Raw genomic sequence first — 21,214 nt, 5'->3', positions numbered from 1 at the left:
ATTAGATTTTATGTACTGGAAAAGTTGTTTTAAATCTAGTATTTATTTGTATGAGTAATTGTCTTTCAAATCATTTCATGCTTTTAAGTTTCTGCTATGTAGTAGTCATTATGTCAGGTTATTTTTTCTCTTCTGAGGTTGCCCTTGGCTGTTTGCTTTTCTTTTTTCTTTTTGGAAATTAATGGAATGCCAAAAATGGCAAATACAAGCAGCTGTGGATGGGCACAGCGTCTTCTGTATTTTTTACCTAAAGTGTAACTGGGAATAGTTAAACTCTCAGGATATTAACATCGTATTCATATCTCTAGATTTCCCTGAGATTAAGTATACCTTTGTTGGATGTAAATGGTGACTTGCTTTCTACAGAAGAATCTGTTTCCTTTGCTCTGGGGTGGTGGTTGGTGGCAGGAAATGCTTGAAGAAAGAAAGAAAGTGGGCAGTGTGTTAGTAAAACTTGTAAAACTTTTGTAATTGTATTAATTGAGCCTTTGTTGTATTAACACCCATGTTTTTACAGGTTTAGATTATACGTTTCAGAATTGACCAATGGCTTACTGGTTTTAAAAGTAATCTTATTAATGTGTTGATTAGAAGAAGCCTGGGCTTTGATCCTTACCAGTTTGTGTTTTAATTTCAGTTTGCTTTGCTTAATAATTTTGAGACTCTGAGCAAGATTTGACCTCTCTGAGCCTTAGTTTCCCCCTCTATAAAGTGGGGATAGTACATATTTTCATGATATTGATGGAAGAATTAAATGGTTGCCTGCTGTGTTTCTTGCACAGTACTACCTTTTACAGATCAAGTCGTTCAAAAAAGGTAGGCATTTTTATTAAGTGTACTAGTATTAATTTGGGATCGTTTGTTTCCTCAATCCATTTTTTTTGTTTTCTGTTAGCAAGCTGAGAAGATGGTGGCTTATCTCCAAGATAGCGCACTAGATGATGAGAGATTGGCATCAAAACTGCAAGAGCACAGAGCTAAGGGAGTCTCTATTCCATTGATGCACGAAGCAATGCAGAAGTGGTATTACAAAGATCCTCAGGGAGAAATTCAAGGTAGCTCGTTCCATTCTACTGGAAGCCATTATCTCCTATGAGATGGTCATTATTTAATGTTAATTTGCATAATAGTGGAAAAAGTCAATTTTTACAGTTTTTCTTTGTGTGTGTGTGTGTGTGTGTGTGTGTGTACGTACATACACACACACACACTTACTTACTTACTTATTTAAAGGTTCCTTCCATAATATTTTGCAATTTCAGTGGTGGGGGGAGGGAGGTCCAGTGAAAATCATTTGAATACAAGGCGGAATGTGATAGTAAATATAACAGGGATGCAGACAAAATGCTTAGGACGCCCTTAGTTCTGGCTTCCCAGCGGGTTAATTGGGCAGGTAAGAGTTACCTTCTCTGCACTTCAGTTTACCTCCCATTAAAGGTGATGGCAATCCTAGAAGACCTTACCTGAATGTTTTGCTCAAGTGGAATTGATATAAATGGTAAAGAACTATCTGAGAAAGGATAGTACCATATTATAAGCTAATCCCTTAAAAAAGATTTGTATGGTGCGTAAGTTAGAATGGGTAGAGAATGTTGTAAAAGAAATTTGTTGATTCATTTTCACTTTTGAATTCTTTGTTTATAACCTGAAATTGATTGACTAATATTAGTGTCAGTTTCATGATACTCTTTTACCAAGTACACCCTGTGATCTCTTTGTGACATACTAACTCCCTTTCCACTGTAAGTCCCCTTACCCTCTATTGTCCTGCATAACATCTATTACTGCCTGGTTCTGATTTGTTCATGACCTGTTCACACCCCCATAGAATGGAAGGTGCAGGACAAGTGTGTGTATGTTTTGTTTTTTTGTAAAGCAATCAAAAGTGTTTATTTGATATTTTAAGGCTTACAAATGGAGAGACAAAATGTGCTTCCAAATTCAGGGCTGTGTGTTTTAATTAAATCATATATGGAACGGTGCCTCGGTGGCTCAGTCAGTGGAGCATCTGACTCTTGATTTTGGCTCAAGTCATGATCCCACGGTTGTGTGATTGAACCCCCACATCAGGCTTTGCACTGAGCATGGAGTCTGCTTAAGAGTCCCTCTTCCTCTCTCTTTCCCTGTCTCCCTCAAATAAAATTAAAAAATAAAATATAGATGTGTGCCTTAATTAAGTATACTTGAGATAATTGCAACTTTACATGCAGTTGTAACAAATACTACAGAGATTTTATGTACTCTTTACCCAATTGCCGTGAGTGGTAATCTCATGCAAAACTGTAGTACCATATCCAGCCAATGTATTGACTTTGATACAGTTAAGATTTAGAACATTTTCTTTTTTCTTTTTTTTTAATGTTTATTTTTCAGAGAGTGAGAGTGAGAGAGAGAGAGCATGCACACGTGCAAGCAGGAGAGAGGCGGGGAGGGGAGGGGGCGGGCAGAGGATTCGAAGCGGGCTCTGTGCTGACAGCAGACAGCCCAATGTGGGGCCTGAACCCATGAACCCCTAGATCATGACCCTGAGCCAGAGTCGGACACCTAACTGAGCCACCCAGGTGCCCCAAGATTCAGAACATTTTCGTTTCCTATTGCCCTTGGGTGCCCACATGCATTTCCTTTCCACCTGTTCCTGCTCCTTAACACTTGGCAGCCACTAATCTTTTCCCGATTTGTATATTTTGTCATTTCAAGAATTTTGCAGAAATGGAATCCATTTGCATCAAATGGAAAAAAAATTGTTTTCACTCAGCACAATTCTCTGGAGATTCATCCAGGTTGTTGCATGTATCAGTAGATTTCTTCTTTTTATTTACTGAGTGGTACATCCATGATATAGATGTATCGTTGTTTAACCGTTTATCCATGAAGGGCGTCTGGGTTGTTGCAGTTTCTGGCTATTATAATAAAGCTGTTAAACATTTATGGATAGGCTTTTGTGTTAATACAACTCTTCATTCCTCTGAGACATAAATGTCCAGGAGTGCAATTGCTAGATTGTATGGTGATGACATGTTTAGTTTTTTTAAGCAACTGCCAAGTTGTTTTGTGGAGGAGCTGTACTATTTTTGTATTTCTGCCAGCAATCTGTGAGTGATTCATTTTCTCCACATCCTTGACAGTATTTGATGTTGCTATTTTTTACCTTAACCATTTGGGCTTGTTATAGTGGTATCTCATTCTAGTTTTTGGCTTGCATTTCCTTAACAGCTAAAGATGTTGGACATCTTTTAATGTGTTTATTGGTGTTTATCCTCTTCAGTAAACGATCTCTTCATGTTTTTTACTTGTTTTCTCATTATTTGCTTTTTTTAACCTTTGAGTTTTGAGGCTTCCTTATATATTCTAGATAATAGCCCTTTGTTAGGTATGTGGTTTGCAGATATTTTCTCCCAGTCTGAATCTTTTTATCCTCTTAACAGAGTCTTTGACAGATCAAAAGTTTTAGATTTTGATGAAGTCCAGTTGATTAGTTTTTTCCTTTAATGGATTGTGTTTTTGGTATTAAGTCAGAGATAGAAGAACTCTTTGCCTAGCTTCAGATCCCAAAATTTCCTTTCCAGAATAATTTAGGTTTTTTTCATTTAAGTCTGTGATCTATTTTGAGTTAATTTTTGTATAACGTATGGGAATTAGGTCAGAGTTTATTTTTTTGCTGATGGATGTCCAGTTGCTCTGGAACCTTTTGTTGAAAAGCCATTTTTGGGGCGCCTGGGTGGCGCAGTCGGTTAAGCGTCCGACTTCAGCCAGGTCACGATCTCGCGGTCCGTGAGTTCGAGCCCCGCCGCGTCGGGCTCTGGGCTGATGGCTCGGAGCCTGGAGCCTGTTTCCGATTCTGTGTCTCCCTCTCTCTCTGCCCCTCCCCCGTTCATGCTCTGTCTCTCTCTGTCCCAAAAATAAATAAAAAACGTTGAAAAAAAAACAAATTTAAAAAAAAAAAAAAAGAAAAGAAAAGCCATTTTTCCTCTTTTGAATTGCTTTTGTACCTTTCTCAAAATTCAGTTGGGCATATTTATGTTGGTCTGTTTCTGTGTTCTTCTATTCCACGGATCCATGTGTCTGCCTTTCCACTAATACCACAGTCTTGATTACTGTAGCTATATAATATGTTTTGAAATTGAGTAGATGGATTTCTTCCAGTTTTTTTTTTCTCCTGGTTTATTTTTTAGCAAAGTAGTTTTTAGTTTTTCTAGTTCCCTTTGCCTTTCCATATAAATTTCAGAATAGTCTTGTCTATATTTACCATATAAATGTGTTCAGAAATCTATGTTTATATATCTTGCTGAGATTTTAATAGGAACAGTGTTAAACCTCTGTATCGTTTTGAAGACTTGACATCTTTTTCATGTTGACTCTTCCAGTCTATGAACTTGTGTCATTTTCAGCATAGATTCTGTACATGATCTATTAGATTTGTACCTACTTGATTTTTTTTTTTTGAATGATTGTAAGTTTTATTATATTATATTTCAGTGTCTTTGTGTTCATTCCTACTATATAGAATTGGATTTTGGATTTTTGTCATTAGTCTGTGACCTGCCGAGCTCATTTATTAGTTTTAGGAGTTTTTGTTGTTGTTGTTTGGGTAGGTTCCATAGGATTTTCTTTGTAGACATTGTTATCTGCAAACAGGGATCGTTTTAATTTTTCATTTCCAATCTATGCCTTTTATTTCCTTTTGTTGCCTTATTGTATTTTCCAACACTGTGTTGAATATGATGGGTGAGAGCAGACATATTTGCCTTGTTTTTCCTATGTTCCTATCTTAGGGGGAACACTTAGTCTTTAATAATTAAGTATGATGGTTGGTTTTCTTTTTTTTTTTTTTTTTTAATTTTTTTAACATTCATTTATTATTATTGAAAGACAGAGAGACACAGAGCATGAGCAGGGGAGGGGTAGAGAGAAGGGGAGAACAGAATCTGAACAGAATCTGAAGTAGGCTCTAGGTTCGAGCTGTCAGCACAGAGCCCGATGCAGGGCTCGAACTCACAAACTGCGAGATCATGACCTGAGCCGAAGTCGGTCACCTAACTGAGCCACCCAGGTGCCCCAGCTGCTTGGTTTTTATAGATGTTATTTATTTATTTATTTTTAAGTAATTTCTACACCACCATGGGGCTCAAATGCATGACCCTGAGATCAAGAGCAGCAGGCTCCTCTCACTGGCTCAGCACCCTTATCGATGCTCTTTATGAAGATGAGGAAGTACCTTATTGTTTGAGAGTTTTTATCATGATTGGGTATTGGATTTTGTCATATCCTTTTTGTGCATTTGTTTCTATGGTCCTGTGATTTTCCTTCTTTAGTAAGTTTAAGATGGTGGATTAAATTGAGTGCATTTTGAATATTGAACCAGCTTTGCATCCTTGGAGTAAACCCCATTTGGTCATGGTGTGTAATTCTTTTTATATATTGCTGCATCCTATTTGGTAATGTTTAGTTAAGGATTTTTGTGTCTCTGTTCGTGAGACATGTTGTTCTGTAGTTTTTTGTTTTTTGTTTTGGTGTTCTCATTGTCTGCTTTTAGTATCAGGGTAATAATACCAGCTTCATAAAATGAGCTGGGAGTTACTCCCTTTTCTGTTTTCTGGAAGATTGTTTAGAATTGGTGTTAATTCATCTTTAAGTGTTTTGGAGAATTCTCCAGTGAAACCACCTGGGTACCTGTTTTTAGGGAATTTTATTTATTTATTTTTTTTCTAAAATAGGCTCCATGCCCAACATATGGTGCTTGAACTCAGGACATCGAGATTGAGAGTCGCTTGCTCTACCGACTGAGCCAGCCAGATGCCCTGTTTTTTGGGAATTTTAAAATTACAAATTCAGTATCCCGAATAGTTACAGAGCTATTTAAATTACTGATTTAGTAAGGGTTGATTTTTGGTGGTTTGTGTTTTTTGACGAATTGGTCCATTTCATCTAAGATGTCAAATCTGTGTGTGTAGAATTGTTTAGAATATTCTCTTACTATCTTTTTGATGTTTGCAGGTACTGTAGTGATAGGCCGTGATTTATTCCTGGTGTTCGTAATTTGTTCATTTCTCTTTTTCTCATTGTCAGTCTTGCTAGAGATTTAATTTTACCGATCTTTTCAAAGAATTAACTTTGTTTCATTGATTTTTTCCCCCCACTTTTTTGTTTTCAATTGCATTGAGTTCTACTCTTTACTATTTCCTTCCTTTTCTTAGGGTTTATTTTGCTTTTCTTTTTCTAGGTTCTTGAGGTGGATGCTTATATTATTGATTTGAGACTTTCTTTTCCAATGTAAGCTATAATAAAAACTGTAAATTTCTCTTTCAGCCCTTCTTTAACTGTGTACCACAAATTTTGATACAAGTATTTTTATTTCTGTTCAGTTCAGTGTATTTTTTTTTTTTGTGATTCCTGTTGAGACCTCCACTTCAGATATATATATATATATATTTTTTTTTTTTTTAAATTTTTTTAACGTTTATTTATTTTTGAGACAGAGAGAGACAGAGCATGAACGGGGGAGGGTCAGAGAGAGAGGGAGACACAGAATCAGAAGCAGGCTCCAGGCTCTGAGCTGTCAGCACAGGGCCCGACGCGGGGCTCGAACTCAAAGACCGCGAGATTGTGACCTGAGTTGAAGTCGGACGCTTAACTGACTGAGCCACCCAGGCGCCCCTATATTTATTTATTTTTAAGTAATCTCTACAACCCCGAGATCAGGAGTTGTATGCTCCTCCAACTGAGCCAACCAGCTGCCCTAAGAGACCTCCACTTTTACTCATGGATTATTTGGAAGTGTGTTATGTGGTTTCCAAGGGTTTGGAGATTTCCCTGTTATCTGACTGTTAATGATTTCTAGCTTTATTTTCTTGTGGTTGAAACACATCATATATAATTTCAGCTTTTAAAATTTTATTGAGATTTATTTATGGCTCGGAATATAGTTTGTTTTGCTGTATGTTCTGTGGGTTCTTGAAAGAATGTATACTTTGTTGTCTTGGAGTGTTCTGTAAATATCAGTTGGACCTTATTGATGGTGTTGTTGAGTTCTATAATCTTGTTGGTTTTCTGTCTAGTTCTGTCAGTTGTTGAGAGAGTGGTGTTGAAGCCTTCAGCTGTTACTGGAGATTTCTCTGTCTTTTCAGTTTTATTAGATTTTGCTTCACATATTTTGCAGGTTTGTTCAGTGCGTACGCTTTTACCGTTGCTGTGTCTTCCTGGTGGATTGACGCTTTATTAATATATAATATCCTTCTCTGTCTCTGGTAATTTTCTTTGTTCTGAAGTCTACATTATCAAATACTAATATAGCCACTCTAGCTTTTTTAAAATTTGATTAATGCTTGCATGATATACCTTTTCCTATCCTTTTATTTTCAACCTGCCTATATTGTTATATTTGAAATGACTTTCTTGTAGATAGCATATACTTGGGTCATGTTTTCAGATGTATATATTGGATCATGTTTTTTGTTGTTTCTTCGTTCCAAATCTGGAATATATGAAGTAAAATGAAAAGTCAGGGAATTCACCTCCATGTGGTTCCTCAGGCACCAAGGCCAGTCTGCCTCCTCTCTACTGTTCAGAGTGTTCTTTTGCTTCCTTTGTATATATAATGTTAGGGTTTTTAGTTGTATTTAGCAGGAAGAACAGGGAAAAGTAGATCTACTCCATCTTCCTGGAAGTGGACATTATAGGCTTTTGTTTTATTTAACTGTTGTATTCTCATTACCTAGACTCATGTAATTGGTATTCAGTAAATATTTGTGAATGAATTAATTAATTGTTATTGATCAGTGTGAATCTGTTAATTTTATGTGTAAAATATTTGATTTTTAATTGTAAAACATGTAGAGAATGTTACTCTCCCTCCACCCTAAGCCAGATTTAGTCATACCTACGTAAATAATTTATCTTAATGTTTTTTAATGCTCGGTTATTTTTGAGTGGCAGGGAGGGGCAGAGAGACAGACAGAGATTGAGACACAGAATCCAAAGTAGGCTCCAAGCTCTGAGCTGTCAGCACAGAGCCTGACGCAGGGCTTGAACTCAGAAACTGCAAGATCATGACCTGAGCCAAAGTCAGACACTTAACAGACTAAGCCACCAGTCCGCCTCATAATTTGATTTAATTTGATTATTTATACTTTGCCTAACCTTTAATAATCTGGCAGAAAGTGAAATTTAGAAAAAAGCATATTTAGCTCTACATGTTTATATTCTTTATACATAAGTGATACAAAGTCTAACCAACACATTTTTCAGTTTTATTATACTTTTCTGACAAATGAATTTGTAGAGATTGAGTGAGATGGAGACAGTTATGCCCCTTAAAGTAATTAAAACCCCACAGACAATTTGGGATATATAGACATAAGTTTTATTTCAAGATCATTTCTGTTGTATTTTATTAGTTAGAAGCCTGTTTACCACTTTTGGAGATAAATTGAATTAAAATATTGTATCAAGTATTTAACAGGTGTTACCTGAAACAAGTTGTACCTCTGGATAAGGATCCAACTTAGGAAATATTTTTTTCCTCTTCAGTCTTCAAGGATTTTTATTGCCCTTCTGTTTAAATGGTGCTATTCTAGGTCCCTTCAATAATCAGGAGATGGCGGAATGGTTTCAGGCGGGCTATTTTACCATGTCTTTATTGGTGAAGAGAGCGTGTGATGAAAGCTTCCAACCTCTTGGTGATATCATGAAAATGTGGGGAAGGGTTCCCTTCTCTCCCGGTCCAGCTCCCCCTCCTCATATGGTAAGTACCGTATAGGTCACTCAGAACACATGCTAGATGCAGAAACGCTTGCTTCTCTTTGTAAGCACAACCTAGATATTGTGTCTAATGAGGAAGAAACTGTAGTTCTTTGAAAGCAATTGAAATGGCAGTGGGCAGTCTGATTGGAGACTGCATACCTATCCATAATGATCTTTTCAAAACTCAAATACCTGTGTCCTCCCCCCCTTCCCCCCCCACCCCGTCTCCAAATTCTAAAGAAACAAAATCCTTCAGTAGCTTTCCAGCAGGTGTAGAATAAAAAACGTCTTATCCTGACTTGCCTACCAGCTACTACATGTTCTGGCTCCTTACTTTTCTAAGCTCACTTCAGAGCTTTTACTTTTTTTTTTTTTTTTTTAAGTTTATTTATTTTGAGAGAGAGATACTGAGTTCACGTGTGCGTGCGCAAGTTGGGGAGGGGCAGAGGCGGGGAGGAGAGAATCCCAAGCAGGCTCTGTGCTGGCAGTGTAGAGATCATGACCTGAGCTGACACCCAGAGTCGGACCCTTAACCAACTGATCCCTCTAGGCGCCCCCCAGAGCTCTTACTTTTATCCAAGATGCTTCAGTTAGGTGACTTCTTTGGAGTTTCTTTCTGCCTCTAGTTAGAATGCACATTCTCCTCTCCTCCCCTTTCCTTCCCGCCTCTCTGTTTGCCTCTTGCTTTCGGAATCATAAATTTTCTGTCTTAGGTTTACCTTAAAGCAAATAAATGTCGCTAATAGACAATTCCAGTGCTTTGAATATTTTGAAGACTTTTTCTTTGTTTAATGTTAGTTACTGGTATGTTAACTAAAAACTGGATCATAATGTAACCTTCCTTGTGTACTGGCACTGGAAGGCCTTTGAAGGGCAGTTCCTACCCCTCTGTAGCTGCGTCTGGGCCTCTTCCTATAGAGTTCGTTTGGGAGGGCTGTGGATCTGCCTTACTTCTTCTTCTCCAGGTTGGGATGTCAGGGGGCTGCCATAGTCAGAAGTGGCCACAGTTAAAAACGTTTAGTGTGAACATTGGATTTCTGCAGTAACATTCACCATTGATTTATTCATCAACTGCATATTGAGGGCCTGTGCTAGGCCTTGTGGTAGGTTCTTATGAGATGAAGGTAAATAGGGCACAACTTCTATGGTCAGAGGAGTTCATAGGTGAGAATAGCAGCTGTCAAACTTATTTGGCCATAGCCCATAGTAAAAAAAAAAAAAAAAAAGTTTTACACCACTCCTCTGTACATTCATATATACTGTATGTATATTCATAACTGTACACACATACACATATTTGTGCAATAAGCTTCACAAAATATTTAAAATTTTTTTTTTAATGTTTATTTTGAGAGAGAGAGAGAGGCAGAGAGAAACTGTGCATATGGGGGAGGGGCAGAGAGAGAGGAGAGAGAGAATCCCAAGCAGGCTCTGCACTGTTACCACAGAGCCCGATGTGGAGCTCGAACTCATGAAACCGTGAGATCACGTCCTGAGCTGAGATCAAGAGTTGGACCCTTAACTGACTGAGCCACCCAGGCACCCATTATAATATTTTATGCCATGCACTTTTTTCTTTTTCTTGCTTTCTTGCTTTCTTGCTTTCTTGCTTGCTCGCTTGCTCACTTGCTTGCTTTCTTTCTTTCTTTCTTTCTTTCTTTCTTTCTTTCTTTCTTTCTTTCTCCTTCTCTCCCTCTCTATTCTCTTTCCTTTCTCTTCTTTCCTTTCCCTCCCTCCTTTTCCTTTTCCTTTTCCGGTTCCTCCCCTCCCCTCCCCTTCCTTCTCTCCCCTCCTCTCCTTCCCTCCCCTCCCCTCCCCTCCTCTTCTTTCACATGTAAATGTTGATCTTGACCCAGTAATTGATGTCAGTCCATGATGGGTTGAGACCTCGTATAATTTGGAGAACATTTATATACCAAGTTGGAACTTTATTTCCATTCTCTGAAATTGGGATGAGTTATCATGCATGTCTCAGAACTTTTGAAAGTTCATCCCTTGCCCGTTGCCTGACTTCCAGTTACAGGGGCTGAGCCTCCATTAGACTGCTTAACAGGAACAACCATGGCAAGCTGTGTCTCTGTCAGCTATGATTGCTAATCCCTGAATAGCCCTGATAAGAGTTCACCTGGATGATGAATATACCTTGAAGTGTAGGTTTTTTTTTGTTTTTGTTTTTGTTTTTGTTTTTGTTTTTTTAACGTTTATTTATTTTTTTTGAGACAGAGAGCATGAACGGGGGAGGGTCAGAGAGAGGGAGACACAGAATCAGAAACAGGTTCCAGGCTCCGAGCTGTCAGCACAGAGCCCGATGCGGGGCTCGAACTCACGGACCGTAAGATCATGACCTGAGCCGAAGTCGGCCGCTTAACCGACTGAGCCACCCAGGCGCCCCTGAAGTGTAGGTTTTTATGTAGACATTTTATTTTTATTTTTTAAAAGATTTTATTTTTAAGTAATCTCTACACTCAACATGGGGCTCAAACGTGCAACCCCAAGAGTCGCATGCTCTACCAACTGAGCCAGTCAGGCACCCCTTAATAAAAGTAAGCTCTACACCCTGTGTGGGGCTTGAACTCTTGACCCCAAGATCAAGAGTTAACATGCTGTACTGACTGAGCCAGCCAGGTGCCCCCTTATGTAGAAATTTGACATTAACCTAGTGTAGCTTCCAATCTTCAGTGTATAGTGGAAAAGAAAAATGTCCCTGAATTTCAGACGATCGCTACCCCCAAGAAACTGTGTATCAAATGTTTCATTCCAAACCATGATCTGTGCACAATAAAGATGTAAACTGTTCACTAATGATTTACCGTAGTCTGTGTTACCCTTATGCTTTTATTATTTCTTTTATTTAACATAACATTTTACATAACATTTTATTTTTCCGAGTTTTAACTTTGCAAAATTTAAATTCCAGCCATGTTATTTGAAATATAAACTAAAAAACAGCTTATTTTTTCTAACTCATGATGTATTAATAGCAATAGAAACACCTAATTTTGGGGTGGAGAATTAGTTTTCAAAGATTTTTCGTATTTTGTTTAAATTAAAAATTTCTCCGTGTTTTTAAGAAGACCGACTTCTATATTGCTTTTTCTGTTCATTATGAGCCATTATAATATTCTACTGTAACATTTCCTTTTAACTTTTTTTTCCCTTTTAGCTTTAGATAATTTTACTCCTTTCTGTTTTGTTCCATTTCTCTAATTTCTACAGGATTCCCAAATTTAAGAATCACTTTTAACATTGGGAAATTATACCTTTTTTAGTTACAGTAATGACTGTGGGGTACGTACAGTACAACATTTAGGTTCAAAAGTAGGAGGGGAGGACCTTATGGGAAATTCCTTACAGGGAATCTCTTAAAATGCAGATACCACCTTCTTCTGCTAGGTGGCACTGTTCAGCTTTTAAAGACGCTGAGTTTTTGCAATAGTTAAGCGTTTGGGGCAGAAAGGTGGAGTGTAATGTGAAGATCTCAGATTCAGTTTGCTCTCAGATATATGTAGTAAATGGCTTTTAGACTCTCTGCAATTTATTCAGTGGTATTTCTTCTCCCACCCCTTTGCTCCCAGGGAGAGTTGGACCAGGAACGACTGACCAGGCAGCAGGAGCTCACGGCCTTGTACCAGATGCAGCACCTTCAGTACCAGCAGTTCTTGATACAGTAAGAGCAGTAATGCTGTAGGTGGCAGTGCAGAATTCAGAGTGCCTTTAGGTAGAATTTCCTGAGTTGCACCTTTCACAGCAGAGAACTAAGAGTTGATAGGATACTTCAGGTACCCATCTAGTGACATGTTACCACTATGTATTTGGAGTTTGGTCTTATCTTCTTATTACCTACCATAAATTTGCAGAAAATGACATATAACTATAATCTTGCAAGCTCTTTGCCTTCTAAAGCAAGAAACAACAAGCATTTTAAGACTCAAACACCTTCTAAATGGCTGGCTCAACTGTGAACATCACAGAGAAAAAACATAGATGAGAGGGCAGGAAGAAGTAAAGATTTCTACTGTTAGTAGTGGTGTGGAATGATAGCAGAATCACTTAGATTGTGTGTCCCTTTGGTAGAGGAAGTAAGATTTGCCGTCATCCAGTGCAAAGATTGGCAAACCAGCTTGGTACCTGTTTTTATGAGCAGAGTTTTAATGGAACATAGCCACACCCATTTGTATATTGTCTGTGGCTGCTTTTGCACTACAGCAGAAGAGTTGAGTAGTTGCATATGGCGTACAAACTTAAAATATTTACCGTCTGGCTCTTTATAGATAAAAATTGTCTACCTCTCGGGGCGCCTGGGTGGCGCAGTCGGTTAAGCGTCCGACTTCAGCCAGGTCACGATCTCGCGGTCTGTGAGTTCGAGCCCCGCGTCGGGCTCTGGGCTGATGGCTCGGAGCCTGGAGCCTGTTTCCGATTCTGTGTCTCCCTCTCTCTCTGCCCCTCCCCCGTTCATGCTCTGTCTCTCTCTGTCCCAAAAATAAATAAAAACGTTGAAAAAAAAAATTGTCTACCTCTGATCTAGTGGGGGAAAAAAAAACCCAGATTTTCCAAGCTGAAACAAATTTTGAGAATTTTTATACAAGTGATTTTAGTTTTGGAAAGGGTGCTTCATTTGGAAATAGCTATTAGTTTGACTCTGTTTTATTAAAAAAGTTTTTTTTAACGTTTAATCAGTTTTGAGAGAATGAGAGACAGAGCATGAGCTGGGGAGGGGCAGAGAGAGAGAGGCACAGAATCCGAAGCAGGCTCCAGGCCTTGAGCTGTCAGCACAGAGCCCAACATGGGGCTCAAACCCACAAACCACAAGATTATGACCTGAGCTGAAGTCAGACGCTTAACCAACCAAGCCACCCGGTTTCCCTGAATCTGTTTATTTTTCACTTGGTTTCTGATGAAAGGCTATTATTTTCAGAGAGTTTGCCAGTTTTTGACATTTTGTGATTTTTTTTTTCTATCCTCTTATAGACAACATGCTGAGGATACATATGTTGTCTATAAGTTCAGTTCTTTCTAGGATGAAGTAGACAATTTTCTGTGTAACTGTCGTTATCATGAAGCGTTGTTAAAAATATATTTGATAGCTCTTTCTCATGGTATTTTTGGGGGGTGGTGGACTGGCCTTTTAGTGTCTTTAGTGTCTTTTAGTCTTTTAGTGTCTCAGTAAAGTGCACTAAATGTGGATAGACAGGTTATGCTTTATTTTACTTTTTGAAGACAACAATATGCGCAGGTTTTGGCTCAACAACAGAAAGCAGCCCTGTCTTCGCAGCAGCAGCAACAGTTGGCACTTCTTCTCCAACAGTTCCAGGCTCTGAAGATGAGGTTGGTGGTCACTCCATGACGGGTCATGTACGTGTGTACGTGTGTGTGTGTGTGTGTGTGTGTGTGTGTGTGTTAAAGAGAAGAACGGAAATTTTGGTATTGTGTGAACTCTGATATCAAAATACCCACACACAACACATTTTTGTGTATTGTGTATAAAAACAGGATATAGTTTTTAAAAATAATCTGTCAATGAAGCATTTTTAGTCTCTTTACTCATAGAGGATAAATTTGGAATAGTAACCAAGGAATAAAGAAAACATTTGAGAAGTAGTGTATTCTTATAGAACCAGCAATAAAAAAATTATAGTCTAGAAGTTTAATCTCATTTCACCCATGGTATGTCAAAAGAGATATGAACATTGCCACACGGAGTTAAAATTTTCCAGAACCCAAAAGCCTTTTTTTTTTTTTTTTTCTTCAACGTTTTTTATTTATTTTTGGGACAGAGAGAGACAGAGCATGAACGGGGGAGGGGCAGAGAGAGAGGGAGACACAGAATCGGAAACAGGCTCCGAGCCATCAGCCCAGAGCCCGACGCGGGGCTCGAACTCACTGACCGCGAGATCGTGACCCGGCTGAAGTCGGACGCTTAACCGACTGCGCCACCCAGGCGCCCCCCCCAAAAGCCTTTAAGATAAGTCTGAGGAAAAGGAAATTATGCTTGAAGCCTTAAATTTCTATTATAGATTTCAGATTATCATTCAGTGTATTTCCTTCAAGTGTATCGCTGACTGTCCTAAAAACCTTACTGTCCAATTTAACCAAAGCCTTTCACATTTCTCTTTTGAGTCCTAACCCATCTTGTGGGGAAAGCAGGTTAGGTAGGTGGTAAGGTACCAGTTTAGACCCTGGGAGGCTGAAGGACGTGATTGACATAATACACAGAAAACTTCAGAGATAGAAAAAAATGAAGCCTTTTGACTTAAGGTCTGTGGGTTTTTCATTATAACATGCTGTCTCTATGACTTCTACTGGCTTTTTATTCTGGGGTGTTTTTTGTTTTTTGTTTTTTTTCAAGACAGTCGGTATATTCATTATTTAGAAATCAACATTTGTTAATACCTTGACTCCAGAAGTGGGATGAATGTGCCTCTTTGTTCCTCTCCTAAATGGTTTTTTGGTAGTGTTGTATTTTAGTTAAAACAGTGAAGGAGTTTTCTGGCCATATTGCCTGGAAAACCTACAAATCATGTAGAAATTTCTCTTTATTATTATTTTTTTTTTTGCAAATGACAAGAACACGTGAATTTTTTTATTTCCTTTTTGCAGAATATCTGATCAGAACATCATTCCTTCAGTAACTAGGTCTGTGTCAGTGCCAGATACTGGTTCTATCTGGGAGCTTCAGCCAACAACCTCACAGCCTACAGGTAAAAATTTAGATTCGCCTTTAGTATAGCTCCAAGGATTTAGACTCTTACTTTGTAATTCAGTTTTTAAAAAATGTGTCCGTTTTTGAACCATTTTATTTATTTTTGAACCATTTTATATTGAATACTAACAAAGAGTCTCATTAGACCCCAGAAAAGGACTGAAAATACTGTTGAAACTATACTGTTAAAGATTTGCTAAAAGTCTTTAGTAGATAAATTTCATGAATTTGAGCTAGCCTCTCTTTTTTGTGTTGCTGTAATTGGTGTGGGAAAGTGTTTTAAATTTTGATTGATTTATTCTGCCAGAGTGAAAAAAAAAAGCTTTAGTAAAAACATCTCTTCTTTTGAGTGAAGGGTTAATGCATAGCTTAACACTCTAGGTACCCAGAAGTTTTGGGATGAGAAAAGCCTGCTTTATTTTATTGAAAAAATTTTTGATGTTTGTTTAATTTTGAGAGAGAGAGAGAGAGAGAGCGCGCGCACGCGAGCAGGGGAGGGACAGAGAGAGGGAGACACAGAATATGAAGCAGGCTTCAGGCTCTGAGCTGTTAGCACAGAGCCCAATGCAGGGCTCAAAATCACGAACCATTAGATCATGATCTGAGCCTAAGTCGGACGCTTAACCGACGAAGCCACCCAGGCACCCCGAGGAAAGCTTGCTTTAAAGTGAACACCCTATTTCATTCTCTTATCTTTTTACATCAAATTAGGAAATTTGGGGCTGAGATTTTTTGTTGTTGTTTAAAGCCTTGATATTGCTGGAACACTTTTGGTTTTTAATGTCTGATACCTGGAGAAGTAGGTAGTTTGAGTGAACCGTAGACAAATCCTTACAAGAGATTATAGTTAATGTTGACAATTCTCAGGAACCATGGGCATTGGTAGATTTTTCTTTTCTTTCTTTCTTTTTTTAATGTTTATTGTTTAGAGAAAGAGAGCACAAGTGGGGAAGGGCAGAGAGAGAGACACACACACATATAGAATCTGAAGCAGGCTCTAGGCTCTGAGCTGTCAGCACAGAGCCTGATGCAGGGCTCAAACTCACAAGATTGGCGGATTTTTCTTAGAGCCATTGAGCTATTCAGGCTATAGTTCTTTTACTAACATTGATCTTGGGGATTATAGCAGGAGAAGGACTGATTATCATCAACTTTTCCTGCTCTGTGTACTTGATTTTTTTTGGTAGTCATTTATAGTTGTGATGTTAAAATATTCTCCAATGTTGGGAGAAGTATTTTTAAGTACCTTATTGAACAGTTTCTTTTTGGGTATGATACAGTCAAGGCCCTTTAAAATTGTCCATTGGTTTTATACAAACAATAGTTTATAGTATAGAAATAGGAGTGTAGGGAATAGAGAATGCTGAAAAGTGGTGTCCGTGGACCTTTTGCTGGCAGTAGGAAGGCAGACTCAGAAGACTTTATCTATTTGTTTACTTCTGCATTTGACCCTGTGCTGCCTTTCAGGTCAGCAGGACCCATTGTGATTTGTGAGACTTGCCCAGCTTTTCCAGAGGCCTCCCCTCCTCCAGCTGTACCTCTTTCTCTTTGGCATGAAATTCATATAACATAAAATTAACGATTTAAGAAAATTAAAAAAATTTTTTGATGTTTGTTTATTTTTGAGAGAGAGAGAGACAGACAGACAGACAGATAGGCAGACAGCATGAGCTGGGGAGGGGCAGAGAGAGAGGAGGAGACACAGAATCCGAAGTAGGCTCTAGGCTCTAAGCTGTCAGTACAGAGCACGACACAGGGCTTGAAGCCACAAACTGAGTGATCATGACCTGAGCCAAAGTCGGATGCTCAACTGACTGAGCCACCTTGGTGCCCCAAGAAAAATTTTTAATGCTTATTTATTTTTGAAAGACAGAGAGAGAGAATGAGCAGGAGAGGGGCAGAGAGAAAGGGAGACACAGAATTTGAAGCAGGTTCCAGGCTTTGAGCTATCAGACAGAGCCTGATGAGGGGCTCAAACTCATGAGCCACGAGATCATGACCTGAGCCCACATTGGACGCCTAACAGACTGAGCCACCCAGGCGCCCCCAAATTAATCATTTTTAGATGAACAATTCAGTGGCATAGAACACATTCACAGTATCATGCAACTACTCAGTTCTCTCCAGTTTCACAGTTACATACCTCTCTTGACCCCACTCCTCTTGGTTTGCGATAAGAGGTTGTATGGCTACTGGGAATACTGTGGGCTTTAGGGTCTAATGCACTGGGATTTAAATCCTGGCATGGCCATGTGCATGGTATGTGTCCTTGGGAATGTTTCAGAACTATCCCCAACCCTTAGCATGTTCATCAGTAAGAATGGGGTGTGTGAACAGAAGTAGGGTTTTTGAGGATGAAATTAGTTTCCCAGTACATGCCTGGTAATTTATTTTCTTCCAGATGTGTTGAAGGATACTGATTTAAACCAGAGCCCATATGCAGTTCAGTCTACCTAAAAGCAGCCCAGATTTGTATGATGGAGCTTATTCAGGGACAGGGAAATAGCTTTTTTCATTATGCTTGTGGAGATGTGACCATGTACATAAGCTCTGATATTCCTCATTTTAACCCTTGTTGTCTTACAGTTTGGGAAGGTGGTAGTGTATGGGATCTTCCCCTTGACACCACGACTCCAGGACCTGCCCTTGAACAGCTTCAGCAGATGGAGAAGGCCAAAGCTGCAAAGGTCTGAACCTCATTCTTCTGTAATAAAGCATGCTTTCCAGCTGTCAGACACAGGGATTTGTTTACTGACATCTCTGTCTCTCTGGCCACTTAGACTTTGCCCTGTTAGTTTACTGTACTTACCTGTTATAAGCACGTTTGTATTCTAACCTTATTATTCCCTTTTCTCCCAGAAAAGACCTCAAACAATTAAAATTAGCAAGTTTAAATTAAATCAGTTAAAATTGGTTGGTTAACCCATTTATGATTATGATTATATGGATACTTTAATTACATTATTCATGGTGTAAACACCTGTTACAAATACTAAAACCTAGGAAAATATACACTGCATTCTTATTAGACCCTTGATTTATGGCTTGAATTCCCACACCGAATCTTTATAGTGATGTTAGTTTATATTTCTTAGTGTCTCCAGACATGTGGCTGAAAAGTTCCAACATTAACATTAGATTCTATGTTCCATTCACATTTTCTGGAGGAGCAAGGAATCTTGCCAGCTGAGGATGTCTTATCAACACTTATGTCATTGTAATGACTTTTGGGTTCTCATTCCTCAGGGAAAATCTCGTTCCTATTTTATACTTAATGTGTTCTTATCCTCTGCAGTAGTGACAGTCTCCTTAGAGTGCCCAGAATGTAGAAAGGGTTCATGGTCAGAGTCTGTCTCCATAAACAAGTGAGAGACCATAATTCAACTAATTCTTGAGAGTTTTCTAGTACTGTAGTGCTTTGTGCTGGGAACACGTGGGATAAATGATAGGAATTTGCAGTCTTTTGTGTCTGGGGTATGTGTGTTGAAGGAGCGAGGGCAATGACAATCAGGCAAGTAACACAGTTACAAAATACTACCTACTCTCACCCACTTAGGTGGGCATCATGAATTGGGTGACACTGCTGATGGACAGAAATACATACACTAATTTCCAGTTGAAGAATAGTAGAATTTAACCCACTTGAAAGAAATAATTCCTGTAATGGCTCAGAAATGCCTGAGAACATACTGGTTCAGGAAGCAGCTAAATAATTTGGTCTGGCTTGGAGCCATGGTGTGTCTGAGGGATACATGATGAGAAGGCTAAGATGAGGCAGGCCAGTCATGAGCGCCCTTACACATGTCATGTTAGAGAGTAAGGATTTATTTTCAGGGTGAAGGATGATGTTAAATGTAAGCCCGGGAGTGATTTTTTTTTTTTTTTTTTGGTGGAGCTTAAGATGTTGTGCTGGGGAATGTGGGCAAAACTGTATGCTGGGAAGACAAGTAAGGGACTCTTAGAAATGTGGTTGAGAGAGTGAAGGCTCAGGGGCACCTGAGTGGCTCAGTCAGTTGAGCATCTGACTCTTGGTTTTGGCTCAGGTCATGAGATCAAGCCCTGCATTGGGCTGTGTGCTGACGGTGAGGATCCTGCTTGAAATAGATTCATTCATTCATTCATTCATTCATTCATTCTCTCTTTCCCTCCCTCCCTCCCTCCCTCCCTCCCTCCCTCCCTCTGTCCCTGTCCCCTGCTCATGCATGTGCTTGCATACTGCCTCTTAAAAAAAAAAAAAAAAAAAAAAAAGGAAGTGAAGGCCTGAAATGTACGTGTGGCCGTGGGCTGGGCTTGGAGACTAGGGCCTGGGTTGAGCTGGTATCTCAGAACCGTAAATGATAGAATTTGTTAAGTGGTAGTTCTTCAAATTTTAAAGAACTCTGTGATTCATGCTACCAGCTTTATAACATTGCTGTTGAAGCCTAACAGTGTAGACACATCAGTCAGAAAATCTTCAGTAGATGTGAAGAAAATCAGTAGATCTTCAGTCAGAAAATCCTTTGTTAGAGATGAGCAAAGAGGTGCTGCCCCAAAAGAATTCTGACGTGACTCTTATATTGGCCACTTTCACCCATCCCTAGAAGATCAGTTATGGTAGTGTGGAGCGAGGAGGCAGGTAAATGTCAGGGAGAGTGCATTCAATTTGGAAGAGCAGAACACTGTTCTGCTTATTGGGACATATCAGAGCTTAGTTCTCGTTTTTCTTTTTTGAAGTTTATTTTTAGAGAGAGAGAGAGAGAGCACGAGTGGGAGAGGGGGAGGAGAGAGAGAGAGAGAGAGAGAGAGAGAGAGAGAGAGAGAGAGAGAGAGAGAGAATATGAGAATGAGACTATCCTAAGCAGGCTCTGTGCTGTCAGCGAAGAGCCCGCTGTGGGGCTCAAACTCATGAAGCCATGAGATCATGACCTTAGCCAAGATCAAGAGTCAGACGCTTAATCAACTGGGCCACCCAGGTGCTCCCAGAGCTTAGTTCTTACAGAGCTGGTTTCATCACTCAGCTGCAGTACAGGCACCTGTGAGCGGTGTAGTGTCTGCACCTTCCAGTCTCTCTTAATGGCAGTGGTCAGTCATGTTGGAGTGTTTCTGTGCTTGGCTTTAAGTTTCTAAGAGTATTTTCATGTCATCACAGCTAGAACAGGAGAGAAGAGAGGCAGAAATGAGGGCAAAACGGGAGGAGGAGGAGCGAAAGAGGCAAGAAGAACTCCGGAGACAACAGGAGGAAATCCTTCGGAGGCAGCAGGAGGAAGAAAGGAAGAGGCGGGAAGAGGAAGAGCTCGCCCGAAGGAAACAGGTATACCTTGGGGAGCGCCGACCCCAGCATTAGCCCTAGACCAGATTCATGGTTCTCGGAGACGGTCACTTGAAGTTGGGAAGGAGTTAACAGCCAGATCGAGATTAGAAATCCAGGAGAGTCACTTCCTTTAGAATAAATGTCTGTTACCCACTAGCAGCCCCTGCTGCTAGTTTCAGTCCGGGTAGATCTGGAGTTGCTTTTTTTTTTTTTTTTTAATATTTTCAGTTAGATTTCAGAAGTAACTAAGTCTTTGCTCATTTATTTATTTATTTATTTATTTATTTCTTTTTATTTACTTATTAGAGAGAGAGCAGGGGAGAGGGGCAGAGAGAGGGAGAGAGAGAAAATCTTAAGCAGGCTCCACAGCTTAAGGCTCCGAGCTTCAATGGGAAGCTCGACTTAAGTATTTATGACCAGTGTCGACTGGCTTTCATGTATTTTAACCACTTATGTATCTTTTTTTGTGAATTCTCTTTTCATTT

At 39.3% G+C, this 21,214-nt stretch overlaps 1 protein-coding gene and 1 long non-coding RNA gene across 10 annotated transcripts in view; both read left to right on the top strand.

The window, feature by feature from the left end:
- GIGYF2 (GRB10 interacting GYF protein 2) overlaps positions 1–21,214 on the top strand; it is a 148,782-nt gene that overhangs the window by 98,753 nt on the left and 28,815 nt on the right. For all 9 annotated transcript variants that reach the window (XM_058701027.1, XM_058701018.1, XM_058701011.1 and 6 more), the window contains 7 exons: positions 896–1,055; positions 8,574–8,740; positions 12,315–12,406; positions 13,957–14,064; positions 15,337–15,437; positions 18,026–18,126; positions 20,568–20,729. In XM_058701027.1, coding sequence (XP_058557010.1) covers positions 896–1,055; positions 8,574–8,740; positions 12,315–12,406; positions 13,957–14,064; positions 15,337–15,437; positions 18,026–18,126; positions 20,568–20,729 — 891 coding nt within the window. The remainder of the gene's footprint in view (positions 1–895; positions 1,056–8,573; positions 8,741–12,314; positions 12,407–13,956; positions 14,065–15,336; positions 15,438–18,025; positions 18,127–20,567; positions 20,730–21,214) is intronic.
- LOC131495909 (uncharacterized) lies at positions 10,655–11,544 on the top strand. Its single transcript, XR_009254174.1, has 2 exons — positions 10,655–10,893; positions 11,142–11,544. It is a non-coding gene; the product is annotated as an uncharacterized LOC131495909 (long non-coding RNA).

The sequence above is a fragment of the Neofelis nebulosa genome, chromosome 2, assembly GCF_028018385.1.
Source record: "Neofelis nebulosa isolate mNeoNeb1 chromosome 2, mNeoNeb1.pri, whole genome shotgun sequence".
Lineage (NCBI taxonomy): Eukaryota > Metazoa > Chordata > Mammalia > Carnivora > Felidae > Neofelis > Neofelis nebulosa.
Note: the sequence above shows the minus strand (reverse complement) of the source record. Positions and strands in the feature narration are given on the sequence as shown.